Source organism: Peromyscus maniculatus, chromosome 21 (assembly GCF_049852395.1).
Source record: "Peromyscus maniculatus bairdii isolate BWxNUB_F1_BW_parent chromosome 21, HU_Pman_BW_mat_3.1, whole genome shotgun sequence".
NCBI classification, from domain to species: Eukaryota; Metazoa; Chordata; class Mammalia; order Rodentia; family Cricetidae; genus Peromyscus; species Peromyscus maniculatus.
In genome coordinates, this window is record NC_134872.1 from 17,717,664 (window position 1) to 17,743,615 (window position 25,952).

A 25,952-nucleotide genomic window follows, 5' to 3' on the forward strand; every position below is an offset into this window, starting at 1 on the left:
CTGCCAGCACCAGAGGCCAAGTCTCTTTCCTTTATGCTTAATAAGAGTCTTAAAATTCTCAAATCATAACATCCAGCAAGGCAAAGCACCCTGCTTCCACGAATACCTTCTCCTCAAGAGGATAAGAGAGAGAGAAGAGAAAGGTGACCAGACATCAAGGGCAGGGACTGGCTAGTGTGCAAGAAGAGACCAGCATTTATTTATTTATTTATTTATTTATTTATTTATTTATTTATTTATTTATGTTGCAAGACATGGCAGACATGCTTGTGTAAGACTCAGAACAGAGAGGAACTCGCCCATGTTTTAGCACAGGGCAGGAAGTGTCCAGGATGGTGGCCGGGCTAGAGCTCTTCTCCAAGCCTTTCTGCTAGGTGAGTTAGGTGTGGCCCCTACCCATGCTGCAACACACTTTGCTTTTATCCTGAAAGGAGACATGGGGCATGTTGGTTTTCTCATGACATAGGCAGTGGGAACCTTCGTGGGTGTCTTTTAAAAATGCATAAATAAGTCTTTACTAGAGAGGCACATCTGCAGACCTTTTCCAGGAGGGGCCGCAGCCAGCGGGAGCCAGGGAGGCAGTGGGGAGTGTCTGCTGTAGCTGCATGTACTAGTCTGCTTTATATTCCAGTCCTTCTTCCTCTAGCGGGTCTCTACGGAAACTGTTCTGTGGCCTTTCCACGTGTGACTCCATCAGCTCCTCTGCCAATATTGGAAATGCGCTCTAATGAAGCGGGGAGCACTTGAGTCTGAAAGGCAGTTGATTTGACTCAAAATTAACACTACTCTCCATGACTGCTCTCCTGGACTCACAACTCAGGAAGAAGGATGGGCAGAGGTGCAGATAATGCACAGTGGGAAGGGGTGGCGTTCTTATTTCTTCAAACTTCCTCCTAAGGTTCACTAAGACCATTACTCTTCTCGCCTTGTATCTATGGAAACCCAGATCCAAGAGTTCCAGCACTTGGAGCTGGATCCAGCTGGATCTGGTTTTTGAGATAACCTAACAATGTTAACCACCTAACACTGCAAGAAATTGCTTTGAATACGTGTGTGTGTGTGTGTGATCATATATATGTGATGTGTGCATGTGTAGGATTGCGTGTGTATGTGCATGCATTGCAAACGTGTGTGTGTGTGTGTGTGTGTGTGTGTGTGTGTGTGTGTGTGTGTGTGTGTGTTGAGGCCTGAGGTTGCCATCAGGCGCCTTTCTTGATCATCTTAGATGTTGACCCAGGGTCTGGTCTGTCTCTGAGCCTGGGGCCTTTGCTTGTCTGGCTGGCCAGCTTACTTCAGGGGTCCCCTTTCTGTACCTCCCACACGCTAGCATTGTAAGCAGGCTATCCCTTCCATCTGACTCACTGTGGGTTCTGGGGAGCTCAACTTTGGTTCTCACATGTGTATGGGGCCCTGCTTTCAATACTTTTTTGACTTTTAAGTAAACATAAACACACACACACACACACACACACACACTGTTCTGTATCCAAACCCACTCTATACCTCCTTAGACTATGAAAACGTTTCATAAAATAATACAGTGTAACAATCTGACCCCTTTCTGTATGTATCCTAGTTGACTATTAGCGCTGGTTAGTCTCTCTCAGTTGTCTGGAGGATTATCTGTACCTCCTCCTACCCTCCTTCTCTACCCCATGGCACTGAAGTTTCCTGAGTTGTGAGTCCAGGAGAGCAGTCATGGAGAGTCGTGTTAATTTTGAGTTCAAATCAACTGCCTTTCAGACTCAAGTGCTCCCCACTTCATTAGAGTGCATTTCCAATATTGGAAGTAACCAGAATTTTCTGGCTTCTTAAATTTTTTTATTAGCTAAATCCTTTCATTTATTTTACATCCTGATCACAGTTTCCCCTCCTTCCTTCCCTCCCATCCCCTCTCCCCTACCTGTCCTCCCCCCCCCCCCCCCCCCCCCCCCCCGCATCTACTCCGCCATCTCCTAGGTGGGTCCCATGCTGGCTCGCTATCTGTGGATCCAGAGTTCATGAGCTCCGTGGGTTTTCCATCATGACCTTGACCCCCCCCCCCACTGACTCATACAATCCCTCCTCCCCCTTTCCAACCAGGACTCCCAGAGCTCAGCCCAGTGCTTGGCTGTGGATCCCTGCATCTGCTTCCATCAGTTCCTGGATGAAGGCTCTCTGATGACAATCAGGGTAGTCATCAATCTGATTACAGGAGAAGGCCAGTTCAGGCACCCTCTCCACTATTTCTAGGAGTCTTAGATGGAGTCATCCTTGTGGATTCCTGGGAGTTTCCCTGGCACCAGGTTCTGGCTTCCTAACTTAGTGAGAAGACGTGGGGAGGAGATTTCAGAGGACATAACTGAAAGTGTTAGTGATGGAGTCCATGTTCCCACATGCACGGAATAGTGCTTGCCTGATGAGCTGGGCTACATGAAGGACTTCAATCCCACAAGTGCAGCCCTGTCTTATCCCACCAGTTAGCCAGGGACCATTGGCTTGTCTGGCTGTTAAAGCCTACACTGGGACTTGTGGGACTCTGAACCTCAATCTGTTTGTATTACTAGCCCAGAACAAGCTTTATTGACATAGTTGCACTTTGCTAAATGTGCTTATTTATTTCTGCGCTTATTACAACACACCATACCCATGCTTCTGCCTGGTTATAATGTCTTTTCAGCAAAACTCTACTTCCTCACATGCCTTTTGCTTTTAAAATTAACCCGGACCTCTGCTTGTTAAAAATAAATAAACAAGCCAAGAGATGCTCCAGCAGGAAGAGGTAAAACCACACCAGTTCCTAAAAATGTACAAGCCATAAAAATGTCAGTGACAGGGCTTTGGACACTGTTGAAGTGTCCCAGTTTCTAGAAGCCAAAGTGTGGGCCCCACCTCACTGTACCCCAGCTTACAGATTGGTTTTATAGGTAACTAGGAATGCCGGGCTCGAGCATTTTCCAGGCTGGAATGACTGTGGTCAGGCTATAAGCGTTGTGACCTTAATTGCCCATTTGTCTGGACATTGGAGTGAAGCCAGGCTCTGCTCAAAGAGAGACTTTGGCTTTCTCTGCGTTGGAAGAGGGAGTGAGCTGGCTTCTCTGTCTTACCTCTCTTTGGCACCAGACCATCTGTCTATATTGAGAGCCTGTGCAGAAAAGACACAGCACACCCTGGAATTGTGGATGGAGGTCATTGTCCTCATATGGGGAGCCATGGGTAGATTGCTTCCAGGCTCTGCGCTTCCTTCCATCCATCCTGCTTATGTGGCCTGCTGTTAACTTGCCAGCATGCACGCTGTGTCCATATGGGATTCTCTCTGTATTGTAGCTAGGCGGAAGTCAGATTCACAGTCTCTGATAGTCAGCATCCCGGCCCTGGGCTATGAAATTCCACATTCCATCCCTGCTCTGGGCCTCCTTATTTCTCTCTTTATTTTCCTTCTGAGACTCTCTTGGATGCTTTTGTTTTCATCCGTGCATTTTATAACCCCCAGGGTTCATTTTGAGCTGCTGGTCCACACAGCCTATACTTTGAAGACTAAAATCTCTCTCTCTCATTCACCCTCCTCTCTTTCTCTCTCCTCCCCTCTCTGCTAACTAATGTAGAAGAGGTTGTGTACCTTAGAGTAATTGATGACCATGATTTACAGGAGCTTGGGGCCACCGCTTTCTATATCCTTTGAAATCTTGTGCTGTGTTTGCCAAAGGTAGGCCTGGCTAAGATAAAAGCGACTTTTCCTGGCCAGCAAGATGGCTTAGTGGGTGAAGACACCTGCCTCCAGATCCCCTAACTTGCATTTGCTCCCTTGGACCCACATGGTGGATAGCAAGAACTAACTCTCAGATGTTGTCCTCAGAGCACCACAAAGACACTGTGGTACATACGGCACCCTCTCACACGTATGTAATAAAAAGGTATAAAAAGATGTCTTGTTGAAATAACTGGATTAAGATGTTGAAAGCTCACGGTAATTGCTCAGTGAGGTCCATTGCATTAAAATGAAAGGAAGCACCAGACGGCCACCCCCAAGTTCAGTGATCATGATGGAATGCATATTTAAAATTCATATTTGGTAGTTTAGAAGAGAAAGCAGGGTGTGAGATGTGGTCAGCGAGCAACAGGAAGTCTGCTCATTATCTGCATGGAGACGCCACATTGATTCTTCTGAACCGGTGGTCTCACCTGTATAAATGAAGAAGCTAGACAAGACAGAGCATGCCACTCTCCTGTGAGCTGTGAAGAAGTTCCGGTCTTCCAAAGCCCATGGAAATAAAGCCTCAAGGTGGTGCTTGGTCATGACTCCTTTCAGAAGTAGATCCTGGAGAGTCATGAGTCTTGATGGCCTTTGCAGTAGCCCTTACAGAATCGCGGTGTTATCTTGGGCTGGTGACTGGGGCTCCATATCCTGGGTCCCAAGGTTTCTCTCTGCACGTGATAGTGATGGGTACAGCAGCAGAGCCAGGAAGTTCACGTTCTCACACAGTGCACGTGTGTGTGACCACAGTGTTGACAGAGGGGTGATACCTTCATGGTGAATTTTAATGTGCCCATCTAGGTATTCAGAGAATGTTTCTTTTCTGGGAGGGGGTTTGGAATTTTAAACATTATCCACCTAAAATGGCCAATTTTAAGATGGCGTGTTATTCTGTCTTGGAATTAATTTTAAAAGAAATTTTATACGGGTATAAAATGTCAAAGATTGGAAGGGACCTTAGAGTGCTGCATTGTTAAGCATTTTTGTTTCGTGATTTGGAGGGAGAAGAATGCATAAAATTGTTACTGTCTGGTGGACTGTTGCTTGCATTTATTTAGTTTATTTCAGATCTCTTAAACACATCCTATTCATGTGGTGGTGGTGGTGCTGGTGGCGGTGAGGATGACGATGACGATGATGATGATGATGAAAGCATCATGCCTAGAACAGTGCACAGGGAACTCCCTTGTCTTGAATTTCTTTCTTGTTATTTCTAATTCAAAACCAGACATGCGTGCGCACACAGTGCTGAGCAGAGTTTCCTCAGGACCATGTTACACTAGAGTATTTTCAGCATGCAAAATTAGAGTTTTAACCTTGAAAGTAGAATCATTCCGAAAACAGATTTGCGCACAGCCGCTTTGGAATAACCATGGATTGATTTTTTTTGAAGTACGTGGGAATATGGCATTTAAAAGCCAGTCTTCTACAACATGTGCAGAAGATTTAGTTGACATGGATCAAGATGGATGGCTGATGCTCCTGACGGAGCTGCCGAATTTCATAAGAGTTTGGGTGCATTTTCCCCCAAGCTGGGCAGAGACAAACACTGCCCTGAGTTTGGCCAAGTAGCCAGAAATAGTTTGGGGATTCATGGAGTTGTCTCCAAAATTCCAGGGTTGTTACATCATCTCAGTGGATCTGGTTTGTTTTCAGTTCTTTCTGAAACTGTGCCCTGCTGATGGGACAAATATTCAATAAATCACACCCACATGGAGACCGAACACTCAGGACAGTCCCATCCCCTCGGCAGGCATCAGGCTGTGCACTTTTACTCCGAAGCGTACCTTGATTCCCGTGAAAATGTGGCTCTGATTCTTAAGAATACGTGAAGCCTGAGAAGCAAACAGAGTGTGGGACATGGCTGGTTTGATGTTCTTCTGCCAGTGCTGCGGCTGTGGGTCTTACTGGAATCAGAGTTCTGCACATCCTTCCACGAAGACCCTGGTTTGCTTCGTCTCCGCACATATGTGGGTAGCCAGTACAGACTTTCGACACGGTGAGAAAACATCACCTAGTAGATCGGAGGTTTCCATTTGTTTGTGTCTTCTGGAGCTTTCATTCCTTTTGCCCTTTGATCTGAGAATGCAGCTCTATCACTTACTTCATGTTTTCACAGCCAGCAAAAGAATGAAAACAAACCGCTCCTCTGTACTCTGCTGAGACTCCTTCCAAACTTTAGTAAATTGTACACAGTCATAGCAGTATTGCCATTGTGACTTACCAACATTGGTTCAACATGTATTTTGAGCATTTTTATTTTATTTTTGACAAAGGGTCTTGTTAGGTAGTCCAAACTAGCCTTAAACTCACTGTGTAGCTTAGGTTGGCCTTGAACTCAGAATCATGCTATATAGACTTTCCCAGTGCTGGGGTCACAGGTGTCCACCTGTGATGACTGATTCAACATGTGCAGTGAGAGACAAAGACCTGCCTGGGAATGGCTGTATGATTGGCATAGCATTATAAGCCTCACTGCAGCTTGGTCTATTTTAGTGACCCCATCCTAACCAGGTATTATTGTCAAGAAGGGCCCTCGGCCGCTTCTCAGATGTAACGTAGACATTCCTCTCTGCTTACATGCTTTCCACCTGTTCCCAGTCTTGCCTGTTAATGAATATTTATTTTTAAAAGTTATTCACTTTGAGTTGGAGGCAGGTCACACTGTGTAGATCAGCCTGGCTCTGAACTCACTCTTTAGCCCAGGCTAAGCTTGAACTGGTGGGATCCCCTTACTTCAGCGTCCTGAAGGCTGGGTTTTTTGGTGTTCACTGGCACACTGGGTGTAATGCATTGTTCTCCACTGCCATCCTTTTCGGCGGGTCTGTGATCATAGGGTCTGGAAGCCATCCTGGGAAGTGCTGTGGGTCTCTGGTGTTATTTGCTAAAACCTTGGGCTACATGTGGCGTTGCATTCTCAAATGTCCCAGTCATTTCCCTTTTCCCTTTCTGCCTAGGATCCTATGTAAAAAACACTCATTAAATTTAATTTAAAGAAGAGTACTTACTGGTAATAAGAGTTCTAACCTCACTCTTCAGTGTTGTTTTTAGCCGACCCTCTTCCAGGAGGGTGAGAAAGCGGGGTTCCACCATCCTTAGTGGATTAGCTTTCTTTCTAATTAGTTAATTTTGCTTAGTGTTGCACAGAAATCCTCTGCCACCTTGGTATCCCCCCCAATTCAGCCACATAGTGCCCTCACCTGCTCACAGCCCCACTTCACAGCTGGGGGGAAGTACAGTCCCTTCCACATGACGCTTTCAGTCTGACATGTCCCTCAAAGGCTTACACTGTGAGCTCATGGTCTCCAGCTGGTGGTGCCGTTTGGGAAGGTTCTGGAAAATGGAGAACTTGTCTTGCTTGGTTGAAGCAAGTCACAGGGGGCTTTTCTGGAAGACTATATCTAGCCCTGCTTCCTGTGTGACTCCCTGCTTCCTGGACTCCCATAATATGAACAGCTGTGTACCGTCAGTTACTCCTGATACCAAAACAGGGATGTTCACTGTATTTTTCCCTCCATGATAAAGAGAGACACCCCTCTCTACCTCAAAACCACGAACCAATCTTTCCTTGCTTAAGTCATTGCTGTTGGGTCTACACAGAGATGCTGGGGAACTAATGTAGTCCATAGGTAATGGAAGGTACTGTCAACATCCAAACTTGCCTTTCTATCCTGTGGTATTCGGTATGTCTTTTTAAATATAAAGCTGCTGAGTTTTTTTTTTTTAATTTTAATCTTTGTTACTGTACTAGAGAGTTGGCCCCGAGTTCTCAGGTGTGTTTGGTCTTGATGGTTTCATTTCCTGCATCTGGGTTGGAAGAGCTTCCTGCAAGGGGAGGAGTTGGTTCATGGGTCACAACCTAGTGCTGGCAGTGTATTCTAAGGGTGTGTGACTTCTTCTTCCTTTCTTCTTCTTCTTCTTCTTCTTCTTCTTCTTCTTCTTCTTCTTCTTCTTCTTCTTCTTCTTCTTCTTCTTCTTCTTCTTCTTCTCCTCCTCCTCCTCCTCCTCCTCCTCCTCCTCCTCCTCCTCCACCACCTCCACCAAGGGTGTGTGACTTCTTCTTCTTCTTCTTCTTCTTCTTCTTCTTCTTCTTCTTCTTCTTCTTCTTCTTCTTCTTCTTCTTCTCCTCTGCCTCTTCTTCTTCTTCTTCTTTTTTTTTTTTTTTTTTTTTTTTTTTTTTTTTTTGGTTTTTCGAGACAGGGTTTCTCTGTGTAGTTTTGGTGCCTGTAATGGAACTTGTTCTGTAGACCAGGCTGGCCTCGAACCCACAGAGATCCGCCTGCCTCTGCCTCCCGTGTGCTGGGATTAAAGGTGTGCGCCACCACTGCCTGGCTTGGTGTATAACTTTTTAATGAATGATGAGATGCTGCTCATGTTCTGAGCCTCTCAATCCTCTTCATGCTTGTCCCAGCTTCGGCCCCTTCACTGGATTCAGAAGCCCATTCTATGTGCTTTCTACCTGGGTATTAGAAATGACATTTAAAGAGGCTAGACATCCCCTAGCCTCCCCCTCGCCCCACCTCCTTCAGGAGCAGGGAGGGAGATGTGACAGAGAACTCTGGTCAAATTCATCATTGTCAGAGCCCCAGAGCTGACTACAGCCGTGAGTACCCTAGGCATGATCTGAAGTGCAAGTCCAGGGCTGCAAGCTTCGTGCCAGCCTGAGGATTTCCATCTGCTTTCCATTTTCTGGAGTCTGTTAAGTTAGTTGTTATTATCCCCACAGTGTTTGGGTTCATTAATTAGAAGAAAGGTATAGAGTTACCTACATATCCTGTGTTCAGGTTTTACTCAGTTGCTGGCACAAGCTTTCGGCAAAGATTGTATGGCACAAGTTTATGTTACATAATTTCTTACATAGTGGAAAATCACTGAAGTCATTGGAAGGTAACTAAGTACTTTAAAATACACTTAAAATTGGATTAAGTATTATTGAATTTATACCGATTTCAAATCTGATGAAATTTAGACTAAAAAAAAGTTTTAAGAATAATGTAGTGATATTCAAGTGTAACCTTAGTCCTTGGGAGGTAGAGACAGGAGGATTGGGAGTTCAAGGTCATCCTCAGATAGATACATAGCAAATACAAGGCTAGCCTGGGGTAAATGAGACCCATCTCAAAAATGAAAAAGTTTGCCGTGTTGCTCATTTGACTAAGGATTAGGATCATAGGAAGTCACAGTATATGTACCTTTGCCTTAACATTACCTGTAGGAATTAAAATCTTTCAAAGCTTCTTAGACAAAAGATAATCTTTTGTTTAAGATAAAAGATAATTATTTATCTATGCAAAACTAGAGATTGAACTCACCTCCTATTTGCTAGACACTTCTACTGAGCTACATTCCTAGCCTCTGATAATTCCATTCTTAAACACTCGAAGGAGATAAACATTTAAAGGAGTTTCAGATGCCTTCCAGTGACTGAGACAGGGACTGTATCAGACTGTGTCAGCCTTCCAGCCTCTCATTAGCAACCTGAAGCCACCTGTCAGCTCAATGTCCCTCACACACATCTCTATTTAAACACTGAAGGGCACCTTTCAGCTTGGACATGGAAAATGACCTCTTGAAAAGTGAAGAACATGCACCAGAAATATCAAGTGCTTTGGCTAGATGCTCACTTATTGATTATTTTTTATTTTATTTTTTTAAATATTTATATTTATTTTTTATTTTTTAAAGATTTATTTTTATTTATGTGTGTGAGTGTAGGCCACATTTTGTGCAGGTACCAACCACAGAGGCCAGAAGAGGACATGGGATTCCTTGGAGCTGGAGAAACAGGTGGTTGTAAGTTGCCTGACATGGGGGCTGGGAACTGAGCTCTGGTCCTCTGGAAGAGTAACAAGTGAGCCCTCTCTTGGTCTTCGGTGTGAGATCAAAGAGGTGTGATGATGGCACAGGATGCTTCACAGGTTTCCTGTCTCTTAGGCCTTCAGCACTCCAGCGGTAGATGAGAGTTGCAGTTGTTTTATATCGTTGCCAGCACTTGATAGTGTCCGTCTTTTTAGTGTTAGCCATGCTGTAGTTTAGTGGGCATGCTGTAGTTTCTAATTTGTGACTCACTTTCATTTTTCTAATACCAAAGTCATTGGATGTTTTTTTTCCCTTCATGTATACAATGACCTTCCTTAGTTTCTTTTATGAAGTATTATTAGTTCAGTATTTCTCCGTTGGTTTGCTTATTAATGCATAAGAATTCTTTATCAGCTGTGAGTTTTGTAAATACTCTTCCCTAAACTGTAATTTTGTCATACATTTCAGAAATTTTTCAGTTGGCTCTCTTAAGTAGTGTTCATCTCTCTGGTAAAATCTTTCTCTCTCCCATACACATGTTGTTGATATTTTGATAACATGTTCTATTTTTTTTTTTTTATAAACATCCTCTCTTGGCATTTTTGGGGTCTGTTTCCATTGACTGTGGTGTCTGTTGATGGTGGTTCCTACATTTTGTGTCTTGTGTTTATTTATTTTTTTTAAAGTAAATGTCAAGTATTGTTTGCTAAAGAACAGTGGGGGTTGTCTTATTTTAGTATTCTGTTATTGCAAAGAGACATCATGACCACAACAACTCTTATAAAAGAAAGAAAGGCCGGGCGGTGGTGGCTCACGCCTTTAATCCCAGCACCCGGGAGGCAGAGCCAGGCGGATCTCTGTGAGTTCGAGGCCAGCCTGGGCTACCAAGTGAGTTCCAGGAAAGGCGCAAAGCTACACAGAGAAACCCTGTCTCGAAAAACCAAAAAAAAAAAAAAAAAAAAAAGAAAGAAAGCATCTAATTGGGGCTGCTGGCTTGTTTCAGAGGTCTAATCCATTACCAGCATGGTGGGAAGCATGGCAGCATGCAGGCAGACATGGTGCTGGGGAAGGAGCTGAGAGTTCTGCATTTGCATCCACAGGCGGCAGGGAGGGAGGGAGGGAGGGAGGGAGGGAGGGAGGGAGGCAGGGAGAGAGAGAGAGAGAGAGAGAGAGAGAGAGAGAGAGAGAGAGAGAGAGAGAGAGAGAGAGAGAGCGCCACAGGGCCTGGCTTGGGCTTTTGAAACCTCAAAGCCCGCACACTTCTTCCAACAAGGCCACATCCTCTAATTCTTCTTGAGGGGTACCACTCCCTGGTGACTAAGCATTTAAATAGATGAATTTATGGGGGTCATTCTTATTCAGATCACCACAGAGATCTAGGTTCATCAAATCAATTCTAGTTGAAAATCCCTAATCTGATAATCAAAAATTATAAATCCCACCCATCAATTTTTTTTTTAAATGACTGAATGTTTTGGATTTTGGTGCACTGCAGATTTTATGTTTTCTGATTAGGGATGCTGTCATGACTAATCTCAGTTGGCAATCTGAGTCAGAAGTAAACTCTCTCACTTCCTTGAGTTGCTTTTGTTACGGTATTTTGTCATAGCAGCCAAAAAAGTAAGGCAGATGCTCTGCTAGGAAATATATACCAAACACACAGTTCTCATGGAGGACAGTCCACCTGTGCTCACAAATAGCTGCTTCCCTTTTCCTTCAGGTCCTTAAGGTGGGGAACTTGTCAGTATTGTCAGTGATGGAGGAGGCTTTGAAATGTGTTGCTATGGTTACTGTGATTACAGCACAAGCTTCATGTTTGACCGGCTACCGCCACCTTAAGATGAGTACGAGAAGGTTGATTTTTTTGTTAGTTTTTTTTTTTTTTTTTTTTTTTTTTGTGGTGTTTCTTATCACCCCCAGCTACCAGGAGCCCTGCCCTTCATGGTGGGGAAAGAGTTGGGGTGGGGTTATGTGTGCAAATCTTCCCTCTTAGGCTCCTGGGATTTAAGAAAGCAGCTTGGCTAGTGGTTACCTCTCATAAATATTTTAAAAGTCATTTGAAGCAAGAGGAACTTTGATAGTGCCTCATTTGCTCACAATGCTTCTTGGTAACAAATTTTGTGACTGAGAGCCTCGCCAGAAATGTAAAAACTTATGAAGTCATTCAGCAACACGTGTCATTTTAAAATTTTGGCTAGAGAAAAGGAAGCCCATGATTTTTTGACCTGTGTTCCTTGCAACATAGAGGTGGGTGAGGGCAGAGGCAGGGGTGGTCTGAGGGGGTCCCATGTGAAACCCGTGTTTCCAGCAGTAGGGTCAGTTGGATAGCCAGATAGAGCTGTACCTTAATGCACTTAGTAAGATTAAAAAATAGAAATACTGTTGGAAAGAGCGGCAGTGGTAACGGGATGGAGTGAGCTGGCACCAGCATTTGCCTCAGAAATCTCTGTGACAACCTGGTGCTTAGAGCCTGGGTTTGAAGAGACTATGTTTGGAAAATACCATTCAGCTCACAAGTACATGAAGACCCGGAGGAAGAAAGGACAGACTTCCACTTTAGGGATGCTGGGGCAGCGAGTGGCCAGCTTTGGCTTGGGAGGCAGTGGTGGAGTTCCAGAGAAGAAATGAATGAAAGCCTCTCCCCCTCTGAATTCTTGACTCCAGGTCTGCAGCCACGCACTCACTGCTGGTGACAGAATTCACAAATGACACAGTTGATTTAAAGAGTCTTGGGTGAAGGTTGTGCTCTGGGCAGGTCGTGGCGTGAGCACTAACGCAGAGCAAACCTCGCGCAGGCTTTACAGACAAAAGTAAATGTAAATGTGAGTTCCCCATCACATGGCAGAAGAGAGGATGGGAAAGGCGTGATTCTGGGGCAGATCGCTAGTGTGTAGAAAGTCTTGTCTTGTCTTGTCGTTCGTTTGTTTGTTCGTTCGTTCCTTCCTTCCTTTCTTTTTTCTTTCCTTCCTTCCTTTCTTCTTTTTAGATGTATATGGTGACTGTTTCTCAGGAAACCTGTAGGACCAGGCTGAGCTAAGGGAAGCAGAATTGAGATATGTCAGATAAACAAGTATGGCTGTCTCCAGGGAGAGAAGGAGAACAGGCCCTTACAGCCAGACAGGCCAACTCTGCCTGTTTTTATTAGACCAAATCCATCTGGTCTAGGGTTAGTTCTTCAGAGTGGATTTTTTTTATTCATTCCATTTTTTAAATCTCTTCTATTTTTATTTTATTTTTGAAATTATAATGACATCATTTCCCCCTTCACTTCCCTCCTTCCAAACCTTTCCATAAACGCCTCCTTCGTCTTTTTCAGATTCATGGCCTCTTTTTTTTTTTTTTTTTTTAGTAATTGTTGTTATATGTGTGTGTATGTATGTGTGTATACATATATATACACATACATATATATTCCTAGCACATACATATATATACATATACATAATACACACACATATATTCCTAAATATAGCCTGCTCAGTCTGTATGATGTTACTCATATGTGTAGGTTTTCAGGGCTGACCATTTGGTATTGGATAAACAGTTGGTGCTCTTCCCTGGGGAAGATTGTTTCTCTCTCTCAGCATTACTTACGTGCCTGTAGTTCTCCGTCTAGGGATGAGGCCTCTTGGTCTTTCTCTCATCCATGTCCGTGGGTGCCCTTGCTCAGCTCACATTTGGGCAGTCATGTTGGCGAGACTATGGGTCTAGCTCCTGGCATTACTCGGAGACACAATTTCACAGCAATTTCACTCCCTGATCCTCTGTCCCTTCGGGTCTTTCCGCCCTGTCTTACAAAGTAGTTTTGCCTTCATTGTTTAGGATTTTTCAAAATGAGATGCATTATTGAGTATAAAAACAACTTTCAAGTTGGTTCTCTCTCCCCCTCTCCATCTTCATCTCCATCTCTCCCTCCCCTCCCTCTTTTCCTCCCTCCCTCTCTCCCTCCCTCTCTCCTTCCCTCTCTCCCTCCCTCTCTCCCTCCCTCTCTCCCTCCCTTCTTCCCTTCTTCCCTTCTCCACCTTTTTAAAGCAAAGCAGCAGGTTGAGATGTAGATAGACTGATTGCTGTTACCACACCTAGAAGATAATATTTGCCTTTGAGTGTTAGTTGAGTCCTTCTAATTTAGCCTCTGAGGAGATGGAGTGACAGGGAGATGACTTATAGGCAAAGCCAAGACTGAGGAACATTCCCGACCCATAGTTCCATGCCCTTTCTTTTCCCAAGGGTTAGGTGGGGCCCCAGCCTGCCTCAGAAGGTCTTACCATTGGAGTGGAGGTCAGTTTATGTACCTAGTAGCCTATGGAGTGCTGTGTGTGTGTGTGTGTGTGTGTGTGTGTGTGTGTGTGTGTCTGTGCACGCGCATACCACATGCTCAGTAATGTATCCCAGCTTAGTGTAAATGACCTTTTTTAGAGGACAATATGTTAAACATTGCCAGCAAACAGTTTATACAGAGTCAAGTATTTTATGATCTTCCACTTCTTAAGGAAACATACAAGTGTTCAAGTGTTCAGATCAGATGTAAAAAAAAAAGTTCTTCTGGAAGATTCCCTCAGTCTTTTTAGTTTGGACGAGAAGGCGGTTTCACCTCACTGCAGGAGCTCTGATGGACACTGGTGTGAGGGACCAGGTACACAGACTTACATAATAGGGAATTTTCAAGCTTGCCTTCTCTCTGTAGTGAGTCCTCTCCTGGGACCTTTGAGTATCACTGAATGAACTTAGGAAGTTGACGTAAAAGTTACTTTCCACTCAAGTTTCTTTTTCCCCCAGACAAATTCAGTGTTTTGAATGTGACCTTGAGGTTTTCCATGGATGAAAAGAGCCTTGAAATTCAGTGGTCACAGTAAGCTTCCCTACATCATTTCTATTTTATGGAAAGTGCATTTCATGGAAGACCTTGGTGCAGATGCAGCCGTACTGGGAAAACTTGGCTTTATTGATGTTACTGTTTCCCGAGCTCAGTTACCATTCTTATTCACACACATGGCTTGTGTTGGGCTGTTTAGTACATAGGAAGTTATGAAAGGGGCTCCCCCCCACCCCCTGCCCCCGCTCTAAGATGGGTAGATGTGCCTTGTTCAATATGCTTACAGGTCAGACTGAAGAAGAGTCCAGAAACTCAAGATGAACCTTACCATGAGTTCACTTAACCCCACCAACAGGAGGGCTCTAAAACAAGATGATGCCTAGGTGTTGATGTGAACAGTTACTAAGTTTCATTTTAGAATTTCATAAGTTTTTTTTTTTTTTTTTTTTTTTTTTTTTTTTTTTTTTTTTTTTTTTTTTGGTTTTTCGAGACAGGGTTTCTCTGTGTAGCTTTGCGCCTTTCCTGGAACTCACTTGGTAGCCCAGGCTGGCCTCGAACTCACAGAGATCCACCTGCCTCTGCCTCCCGAGTGCTGGGATTAAAGGCGTGCGCCACCACCGCCCGGAAATTTCATAAGTTTTAAAATAAAGTAATATAATCTGTAAAAAGCCATATGTTATTGAGGGAGTGGTTAATGGTTTGTATAATAAAGGAAAACACTTCAGAGTGGTCATGAGCTTGCTTCTGTACTAACAACGACATCACATTTCTGGAAGTGTGACAGACAGAATGATGCATATGAATAAGTAGGTAATTGTTAGTGTTACTAAATGAAAAGATCTAAAAATTAGTATATATGGAAGCGCTCGCCACATTTAAAGTCCCTCCAACAATTGGTTGAGTGAGCATTTCAGTTTGCAGTGAGTTTTAGAAATTCAGCTTGTAAGTTTTAATTGGCAGAATGTTTTGGCTTTATTCTCTGAAGATTAATATTTAGTAAAACTTGCTGAAGCCTCTCATAATTTGTCACTGCTGGTGTTTGTAGAAGAGAGGGTCTGGGGGAGGTTTGTTTAATTAAAAACTTCTGTGCGTGATAGTAGAAATGAAAGCTGTATACAGTATTTCTAGGGAAATACATAAAAATGTATCAAATGGCACATGGTACGTGCTACAGTCAGTTATATACTGCTTAAATGTCAGAGAGTCTCCATAGCATTAAACACAGCAAACAGAATCCCATTTTATATATAAAAATTTCCTTTCATAAAAGTTTTATTTATTTCGTGTGTGCGGTTGCTTTGCCTGTGACTATGTCTGGGCACCATGTGTGTATGGTGCCCGAGGAGGCCAAAAGCTGCCAGTGCCCTTAACCACTGAGCCATCTCTTCAGTCAGCTTTTGTAGAGAACCTGGGTTCAGTTCCCAGCATCCACTTGGTGGCTCACAACTGCCTGTAACTTTAGGCCCTGAGGTTCAATACCCTCTTCTGGCCTCCAGACTCCAAGCCAGGCAGGAAGAACCAAACGATCTTGATTGTGGCTGGACTTGACCTCAGACTCTGCCCCTTAAACTATGAATTCTGATTTCTTCAACTGCAGATAGGTTTCAGAAGTCATATATATCTATACAGTTGTTATATGAAGCAGAATCAAGAAGGGTGTGTGAAAACTAGGAATGTGAGAGGCAACAATGGCATGAAGATCCAAATGGATGTCTTGGTTTAAGATGGAGCCCACGGGACCCTCTAATGTCCCAGCAAAATAAACATTTTTAGCTTTCAGACACCCCTCCTGTGAGAGTTTACTGCGTTCTCCTCTTCTCTTGCTTGGCTTCCTTCACGGAGTGACATGAGTGAAATTACCTCTCAGTCACTTCCTACATGTAACAACTAGGGAAACAGTCTCCTTCAGGAGGGCAGACTGCTTCTCTAGTGATACGAGGGGAGGGCTGTGGCACACATGGTCTTTCCAAGAAGCAGGCTAGAGGGGGCGCCCAGCTGGTAGCCACTGGGTGAGTATTGAATGGATTGGAGTAGAGGTTTCCCGTTAGGGAGTCCAGTGTTCTTTGCCCTCCCCGAGAATACACATCCCAAGTAAAGCTGGTGTAAACTTAACTTGCCTTGAGTTGATCTCAGGTGCTGATTACTCATCTGTGGACTTTAAACTTTTCGCCTGGGTGGGAGGCTCTGGTGAAATAAACAAGTTGGTAGACTGACTGTTCTTAGTTTGGCATGGGATGCCTTCACCTGTAACATATTATCCTGTAATTGCTGCAAACTTGCAAAATGGGAAGTTTCGTGAGCCCTCATCCCTCATGGCATACAAATTGAAATTTGCTGGAGATGGGGGAAATCCACAATGAGCATTGCACACTTTAACTGGAATGGCTTTTTTTTTTTTTAAATCAGACACTTGAAGAACTTGATAATATTATGCTTGCTTGTTTTGTTCTAACTTTAGCACTTTATTTTAGGGTGGTAAAATTACATAAACAGCTTGTTGTAAATCTCTGAAATTAAAAAAATAATAATTGATGGAAATTTCCAAACAGTTAAAAAATTTTCAACATAAACATTACCACCTCTTCCTGCCTAAATCTCCACTCACTTCCTCATAAACTTCAGCCACAACAGAGACATGTAATTTCCTATTTATTACGGATTCTTATAGTGCAGAAAAGTGAGACACTAGTCTCAGCGGATGGAACATAACTCCTTGTTTATAAAGATTTAAACAGGAGCATGTGTTTTTATCTGAACCCCATGCCTATTACCTGGGCTCACACCCATGGCTGGCCAGGTCATAGGACTTAGGGAGGAACTTAGCGCTCTTATTCTGCTAAATGGACATAGTATCAAACTGCCCCCTAAGTTCTTAAGTCCATCTCTCAGCCCTCATCAGAGGACCATTTTACATTTTATTTTTATATTTTGCAGTGAATAGTGATTGATGAAGAGACCTAAACTGTTTAAGCTTGAAGAGAGCACGAGACAGTGGAGTGCACAGCTCTAAATGGGATATCTATATCACCTACCCTTCCCCCAGTCTCAGCAATCATTGCGGAAGAGGGGACAGAAAGATTGTAAGAGGCGGAAGTCGTGGGACTGCAGATGGGGAAGGGCGACTCAGTTTTCTTCAAGCATACAGCCCCTGAAAGGCTGCTCAGGCTCCCATAGATGGTCCTACATGTACACACAGGCAACCCTAAGAGGACATAAAGAGAACACATGGATTTGGGAGGAGGGAAGTGATGAGGGTGTAGAGGAGGAATTGGAGGGTTATATGTATGTAGGAAATTCTCAGTCAATAGAGAAGTGAAAATGTACATAGGCATTAGGAAGTTAAGGTGAGTAGTTTTGTACATACTTAGCATGCCCTCTCCATATTTTAATTCATATGATGAAAATTGATATTCTTAGGAATATTTTTTCTTGCTATAAATATTTGCTATCCACCAAACCCAATAGTAGTATAATAATTGAATTGTGACTCAATTATTTATATTCTATAAGTGATGAACATAGTAAGCCTAACAGAAACTTATAAGTTATTTATTCAGATGTGCTGTGGATATCGCTCTGTATAAATGCTGATTGGCCAGTAGCCAGGCAGGAAGTATAGGCGGGAAAAGCAGAGAAGAGAATTCTGGGAAGTGGAAGGCTGAGTCAGAGAGATGCTGCCAGCCACCGTCATGAAAAGCAAGATGAAAGGTACTGGTAAGCCACGAGCTATGTGGCAACTTATAGATTAATAGAAATGGGTTAATTTAAGATAGAAGAACTAGATAACAAGAAGCCTGCCATGGCCATACAGTTTGTAAGTCTCTGTGTGTTTACTTGATTGGGTCTGAGCGGCTGTGGGACTGGCGGGAGAGAGAGATTTGTCCTGACCGTGGGCCAGGCAGGACCAGGAAAACTAGCTACACAGATGGTTATGTTGGAATTCAGAGTGTCAGTCTTTTGACATAGCAGAGGAATGCCACTTGTGGATGCATGGGGTCACATCTACAGCCATCCTGTAATGCCTGTAGCCCACCAGAAACAGGTTGAACACAGCTGCCTTAGATGGCCTTTTCAAAATCTCCTCTGTTGTCATATCATGGAGGATTTCTACATGTTATAAGGGAGCTGAATTAAGTCAGAATGAGTCTTTGAAAACTTCATGGTGTGCTGGCCATGATGTTGCATACCTATAATCCCAGGAACCCCAAATTTGAGGGGCTGAGGCAGGAACATCAAGAACTTGAAGCCAGCCTGGGCTAAAAAGTGAAACTTGGTCTCAAAAAATAATTTAAGGCATGATTTAATAGTCACTGAAATTTATTCACAATGTGGTGTTTATTCTTTGAGTTTTAGGAAGATGGAAATTAGCGATATTAGTATTTTAAGAACCCAGATCTCGGTGCTAGGGAGACGGCTCAGTTGGTAACGCGCTTGCTGTATAGGTGTGACCACCTGAGTTGGACACTTAGCACTCCCGTGGAAAGCTGGGCGTGGTGGCATGCATCTGTGGCCTCAGTGCTGGGGGCCGGGGTGTAGAAGCGAATCCTGGGACCTTCGTGGCCAGAAATTCTTCATAAATTGGTGAGTTCTAGGCGCAGGGAGAGACTCTGTCTCAAAAATAAGGCGGAGGGCCAGCAAGATAGTTCTGCAGGCAGAGGTGCTTGTCACCAAGTCTGGTGACCTGAGCTCACTTGATGGAAGGAGAGATGCACTTGATTGAACAGGAGATGCGACTCCTGAAAGTTGTCATCCGACCTCCGGACACTCACCGTGATGGGTGTACTACCCTCCACCACCTGTGCACAGAAAATAGGTAAATGAAAAATAAAAGGTGGGGATTGATAGAAGACGGAATCTGATGTTGACCTCTGACCTACACACACACACACACACACACACGCACGCACGCACGCACGCACGCACGCACGCACGCGCGCGCACGCATACACGCGCACACACATACACGCATGCACACATGCACACACAATCTATCTTGAACTCACTTTCAGATTTGTTTTTCTTTTCTTTTTTACAAGTCTTTTTCTCCTCCAAGGTTTTGTGACTTGGCATACCTTTGCATCTGTAGCTTAGCTGACACAATGGTATTTATAGTTTTATTTCCATAAGGAAGCAAGAGGCGTTTTAGGCTGTTTCCCAACTTTGAGGTCACACAGCCGAGGACACCAGCATCCTTCTGGGAGAGAGATGGTCAGAATTAGCCACTTAATCCAATTAGTCCTTGGATGGAAACTGAACATTTTGGCGGAGTATTGACTTACATTCAAACTAAGGCTCCCAGCAGGTTTCTGGGAAGTGACTTCCTGGTCAAGTTTGTAATAACTAAATGACTTCGGGAAACACATGAGACCCTCTTGAAGAGAAGTCAGTGTCTCCACCCACTGTAAAGCCACAAAATACTTTTTCTATCTCTGTAATTAAAAAAAAAATGCTTCTTTTATGTTTATAGAAGGTGAATTGGAGTCAGCAGTTTGTTCTTTGGGCTTTGATTATGTGGTACATAGAATCAGGCACAGCAAAAGTCTCTCTCTCTCTCTCTCTCTCTCTCTCTCTCTCTCTCTCTCTCTCTCACACACACACACACACACACACACACACACACACACACACACACACACCAGAAAACAAAACAACCTAGAATCATTTTTCTAGAAGTCACTTCAGATGTTTTCTTTTTCCTCCTGAGACTGAGATGGTCATGTTCTTTGCCAGGGGCGGGGCTTGTAGCGTCTTCCCTCCCCATCATCTTCCTGAGTTCATCTTTTCCAGTCCTCCTTTGCTCCTTTGCTCCACTTAGGACACCTTTTTGTGTAGCTTGCTGCATGCACATCCTTGGGGCTGCTTTGTGTGCTGGCATCAGCCTCATCTCTGTGGCACTTCTTCTGTGAATCTTCTGCTGGGCTTCCTGAATCCCTTTCCCCCTCCCCCTGGCTTTCCTGCTGCCAGCTCTGCTGAGATACCTTTAGAGCATCCCTGAAGAGACTGGCTTGAGTTATCAGCTTAACCGATAAGCTCTTAGGGGAAGCTTCTAACTCCCCAGAAGTGGACTAAGTTGCTCTGTCCCGCTTAGCTTCTTACCTGGGGGTCAATCATCATTAGCAAATGATAGCCAGTCACAGGAGCCTCATGGTCTTGGTCTGTGTCTTTAAGTCTGTTTGGGGACTTAGCTCTATATGTGGATGGTAGGAGATCTGTCTCCTTCCTGGTGGCACACGCTTAGACTCAGGGCCTCTCACCTGTGCTGGAAGATGCTCTTCCCTGTGTCATTTTGACCTCCCCTTGTGCACTCCCCCTATGTGAGGGACTGCTTCTGCCCCCTTTCTGATAATGCTCAGCATTAGGAAGCATTTCCCGGGTCAGGATTCCATCTATCTCCTCAAGTCCTTGTGACCACTCTAGAAGTAGATTTAACAAATAATTTTCCAGAGATGGAAAAGGAGACAGAGAGGTGACACCCGACCCCAGGTGGATAACTAGATTAGGACGTTATCACAGTCATTTGCCCAGACATGCTGTGTGCAGAGCAGTGGGCACACGTTTTATTTTTTCAAACTGAACTAGTAAATCCAGAAGGCCAGAGGACGTTGGCTTGACATAAGGATAAGAAAGGATGCGAGTCTAGCAAGGAGTAGGGATGATTCCAGCTGGGTCATGTAAGGATGGGGGCAATGGTACCTTGAGCAGGTGAGAACTGAAGGCTGAGTATGAGAGGGAGCTTGGACATGAACAGTTTGGAAGAGAGACCACTGGCAGGTCCTGAAGTGGGGAAGCCCAGAGGGGACATCTACTGGGCAGCTGAGTAGAGGCAGCTGAAGAAGATAGTATTTTATTATTTGATATTTGTTCATTTATTTTTGAAAAGATTTGTTGTGATTATATATATATATATATATGGGATGTAACAACAATGAAAAAAGAGATCGTAAATTTCAAAGAGAGCAAGGAGGCATGTAGGGGAGGGTGTGGAGGGAAGAAAGGGAGGGGGAATGACAGAAAATAAAAGGAATTTTTTTTTTAAAGAGACAGAAAGATTTGGCTTTTCTGCTATGTGTATGTATGTGCACATGTGTGTGCATCGCCCACAGAGGTTACCGATGGTTGTGAGCCGCCATATGGTTGCTGGGAACAGAACTCAGGCCCTCTGTAAGAGCCGCGAGTGCTCTTCACCACTGAGCCACCCTCCCTTTTAAAATTTTATGTTTTACTATTCCTGTAGAGTTGGGCTCAGGTGTCACACCCGCTCTGTAATCACAGCCCTTGGGAGGCTGAAGCAGGAAGACCAGAGATTTGAGGTCAACATAGGTGAGACCCTGTCTCAAAACAACAGAGAACTCTTTCATATATGTGTGTGTGTGTGTGTGTGTGTGCGTGCGTGCATGCGTGCGTGCGTGTGTGTGTGTGTGTGTGTGTGTGTATCAACAAAATAATGACATCATAGAGTTAACAAACCGAATTCATGCTGATGACAACTTAATTAGCAAAGATGAGCAGGCAAAGACCAGGTCTCAGAATGAGGGCAAGAGGCTCACCTTCCTTCTGAGTCAGATCAGTATGTAGACCAAGCAAAAGCCGTGGTGGGTCTTGCTTTTTGTTCTCTTGCTCTTAAATAGAAATATTTTCCCAAGGAAAACAGCAGTGTAGACACTGGGCCAGGCCACCAGTGAGCACTACAAACAAGTCAGCCGCAACATACAAGTGACGTTTGACCTCAGCATCAGGGCCACAGTGGGGCTCTGGAGCAGCTGAGGGTCCACAGGCCCAGTCCGCAGCAGGCAGCTGTGCTCCATGCCAGCCGAGTGCTGCCATGAATTCCTTGTGCGGGATCCACTAGCTTTTCCAGAAAATCAGAGACTTGAATTGCTAGGCCAGATTCTTGGACCTTCAAATGTTGGCCCAACTCCTGACACCCCTGACAATGGATGGACAGAATGCGCCATTAGGCTGCCAGCCTGAGACATCTGCTGCCAGCTGGTTGATGCCTAGATGAAGGAGACTCGGTGATGGATGATGTGTGTTAACCATTTGGTCTCATGTCTAGTACACAGGCCCAAGGAGGAAATATTTCTGTTAATTGTGCTCTTCATGGATTCAGTTGTCTTTACCAATTGAGTTGATTTCTTTAGTTAATGCTAATGCTAAGTCCATATTAGAAAATAAGGCCTGTCGTGGTGGCACTGGCCTCTAATCCCAACACTTAGGAGGCAGAAGCAGGCAGATCTCTGAGGCTAGCCAGGTCTACAGAGAGAGTTCCAGGAGTACACAGAGAAACCCAGTCTCAAAAAACCAAAATTAAAAACAAAACAAAACCAACCCCCCCCCCCCCCCCGGCTTGTCTTGAGTAATGACTGATGGTTGTTACTAGAAGTTGTTTGTGTCTGGGTTGGGTGCATTCATGTTACAGAGTGAGCAGTTCTGTGGAACTGAGGAAGGAGGGATGCTTTGCCTTGGAGACTCTGATTCCCTTTGGATTTGATGTCCACTTTATTGGGGCTGTTGGGTCTTCATTTCTCTGGCGGCCTGCCTAGTCATGGCCTGCCTCGCTTCCGATGCCTGCTCTTCGTCTCCCCCTCACTCCTGATGCTCTAGGCTCCTCTCGGTTCCATTCTTCCTGCTGGCGTTATCTGCATGGATGGGTGGGAAGAACTGTAGTGTAAACACCAACTTGGCCCACGGGAAGGACGCTGGGAAATACAGCTTTAGGAAGGGGTACTGTGTTTAGAAACGTTTCATCAGTATTAATGAAATACAAATGTGTCCGGAGTGAGACGTTTCATTTGGGGGTGGTGGTGGTGGTGGTGGTGGTAAATCTTCGTTTAATATGGCTGAACTCATAGTTTTGTTTTACAAGCATCATGTCTGGTGTATTAACGATGGTCTTGGGTGATTTTTATTCAGTATAAGCGTCTCTGATGGTCCTGGCAACAAGCTGGGTTAATTACTTGTCCCTGTACTTTTAGGTCTTGTTCCTGTTAAAATTCTGGAATCGGGGAGAGAACAACACAGACTTGGATACTTTCAATAGATTAAGGGCTTAGAAAAACACATCTCCTTTTCCCCCTCAAGCTTTAAAAAAAGAAAAGTTTGCATTGTTTGAAGCTGAGATCATTTTGTGGTATCAACACAAAGCTAGAAACATGAAAATACGATATATTTTTTTTAATGTGTGAAAAAAATCTTATCTGTAAATACAAGTTCTTAATTGAGTCAATATTTTTTCTCTTAATTGCTGACTCAGATCATGGAAGAGACACACACGCAGATTGCATGGCCGTCCAAACTGAAGATCGGAGCCAAATCCAAGAAAGGTAATTTGGGAGGAGGAGTGAGTACATTTGAAAAGTGAGATGATGGAGGTGCTGCCCGGTATTGCTGGGGACATAAGCCTTTGCTCTGTCCACTTTTGCCCTTCAGGACTTGTCAGATAGCCGTATTTGGGGAGGATTTTCGTAATCAACATAAACAGGCAGCTTTCCAACATTGGAAAAATGTCTAAATAGCAGTATTTGAATAAAAAATATTTCCATAAAAGATCTTACCCGTAGCCTGTGATCTCAAGAATGTCTGTCAGATCAGTAGCTGTGAGGAATGGCGGTCCCATGCGGGATCGTCGCCTGTGTTTCCATTGTCTAGACTTCACAGTTATTTTGTTGTCCCTACCTAGACCTAAGAGCTTTCTTTCCATGTGAAGGAACCCTAGACTTCCTTTCTCGAAGGAGTCTTCTCCATCTACCTGACAGTATTAGGCCCACTGCATTTTAGATGGAATTTTTCTCTGCCTTATGCCATAGGAGAGCCGCCCCGAGATGGGAGGAGACCACATACTTAACTTTTTCTTTTCTAGAAATCTATGGTATTCTCAAATGTGACTTTCCAGTATGCATTTTTAAGAATATCTTTCTTTCGCAAATAGACTCTTGTTTCAACAATTCTGCTGTGTATATTTAATGAAGAATATAAATGTCTGTAGCTATTAGGAGTTAATACAAATGCCATCCAACATACAGCATTCCTGCAAGCTGAGCCCCGTGGTGTGGTCCGGCCTTTCTCTTGAGTTTCTTTTTTGCCCCATCTCCCAAGACTTTATCGTTAACCAGTATTTTAACACTGTACAGGGTCTCAATTTGAGTTTAGATTTTCTTCTTTCAATCTCATTTTGTATTTTTCGTCTTATGGAATATAAATACTATTACAGAGCCTGTGCGTGCGTGTGTATGCATGTGTACGTGTGTGTGTGTGTGTGTGTGTGTGTGTGTGTCTGTCTGTCTGTCTGTCTGTCTGTATATACTTGTAACAAAACATGGCATGCCTATAGAAACTTCCATCTTGTTACCTTTTTACTTATCTCATAGTGACAAGGAATTGGGACTGTTAACGTTCAAGAGTCATAATCATGCCGGCTGAGTCTCCATGTGTAGTTCCAAGTCTGTGTAAGCCTTGTATGTCCTTGATGCTAAAGAAGATGCTCCTAATTAATTGAGTTCTCTTGTCATGGGTGGGGCTGTTTGGTTCCCCCTACACAAGAGAAGAAGCCACCACCGGTGGATCATCTATCTGTTGATTTGACTGTTACAAAAAATAAAAATAAAAAAAACATCCCCAGTGTTCCAGTTGGGTAAATTGAAATTTGAGCATACCCTGGGGCCTTGTTTCCTATTGTCAGATATTTTTACTTAAGAAATGAGATTAACTTCATTTCTGGCTTAATAAGAATGAAATTTAACCAATCTCCAAAGAAAACCCCAAGGAAATAGCAATGTGAGGACAGTTTGGGATGACCTTGGGTGGCTTGTTTATGTATCCATGGTGAGATTTACCCTCCATTTTCATGATAGACAATTGATTTTTTTTTTTAATGTTTAATATGTGGTTTGGACTTTAGAGTTAGGAAGTGTGGGGATGTAGGATCATGTCTTGCTTTTGGAATGGCTTCCGCCTCTGACACACTCGTCTCTCCGAGGTGCTCAGCCGTACTCCACATCCTGACGATGTAGTAGGCTCCAGAGATATGACTCTTTCAACAGTGAGTTTGTGAGCATGGGGGTCAGTGTTCACCTGGTTGAAGTTAACCTCTGGAATTGTGCCTGAGAAGTGGCCCCTGGAGGCTCAGGTCTAACACACTTCACTGTGCTTTTTATTATTTATGGAGTGCTCTGATTGTACACAGTGAGAAGAATGTGCCAGAAAGGAAGAGAGAAAGAGACAAAAGTGTGCCTCAGAGGAATTTACTCTTCAGCTGACTTGGTTGCTGTCATTATTTAAACACGAGGCTGATGAATCAGTTTTGGCCTAACCTCCTACCCCCCCCCTTCTTGATATATAATAGCATATACATATGTATATTCCTATTGATTTCAAATGGTTTAATTCAGAGATGAAGTTTCATTATATGCTGTAGCTAGTAAAATAAAAAAAAACAGCAGGAGGGGTTTTGGAAGGTAATTATTTGCTCATCTGATGGGCTGTTAATCTTCTGTGTCCATATGCTATAGGAGAGAAGGTTGTTCGTTTTCACGCCTTCATCCTTCCCAGCTCATTTTTTTTTTTTTAAAGGAATATAAAACTATTTATTGACCACTGTTCACCATTATT

General features: G+C 43.8%; 1 protein-coding gene across 4 annotated transcripts in view; it reads left to right on the forward strand.

Moving 5' to 3' along the window:
- Bicc1 (BicC family RNA binding protein 1) overlaps positions 1–25,952 on the forward strand; it is a 238,309-nt gene that overhangs the window by 108,755 nt on the left and 103,602 nt on the right. For 3 of the 4 annotated variants that reach the window (XM_076557004.1, XM_006979051.4, XM_076557005.1), the window contains exon 3: positions 23,599–23,668. In XM_076557004.1, the coding sequence (XP_076413119.1) occupies positions 23,599–23,668 (70 nt within the window). Of the gene's footprint in view, positions 1–23,598; positions 23,669–25,319; positions 25,384–25,952 lie in introns of those variants that run through there. The other variant, XM_076557006.1, reaches the window with a different exon arrangement.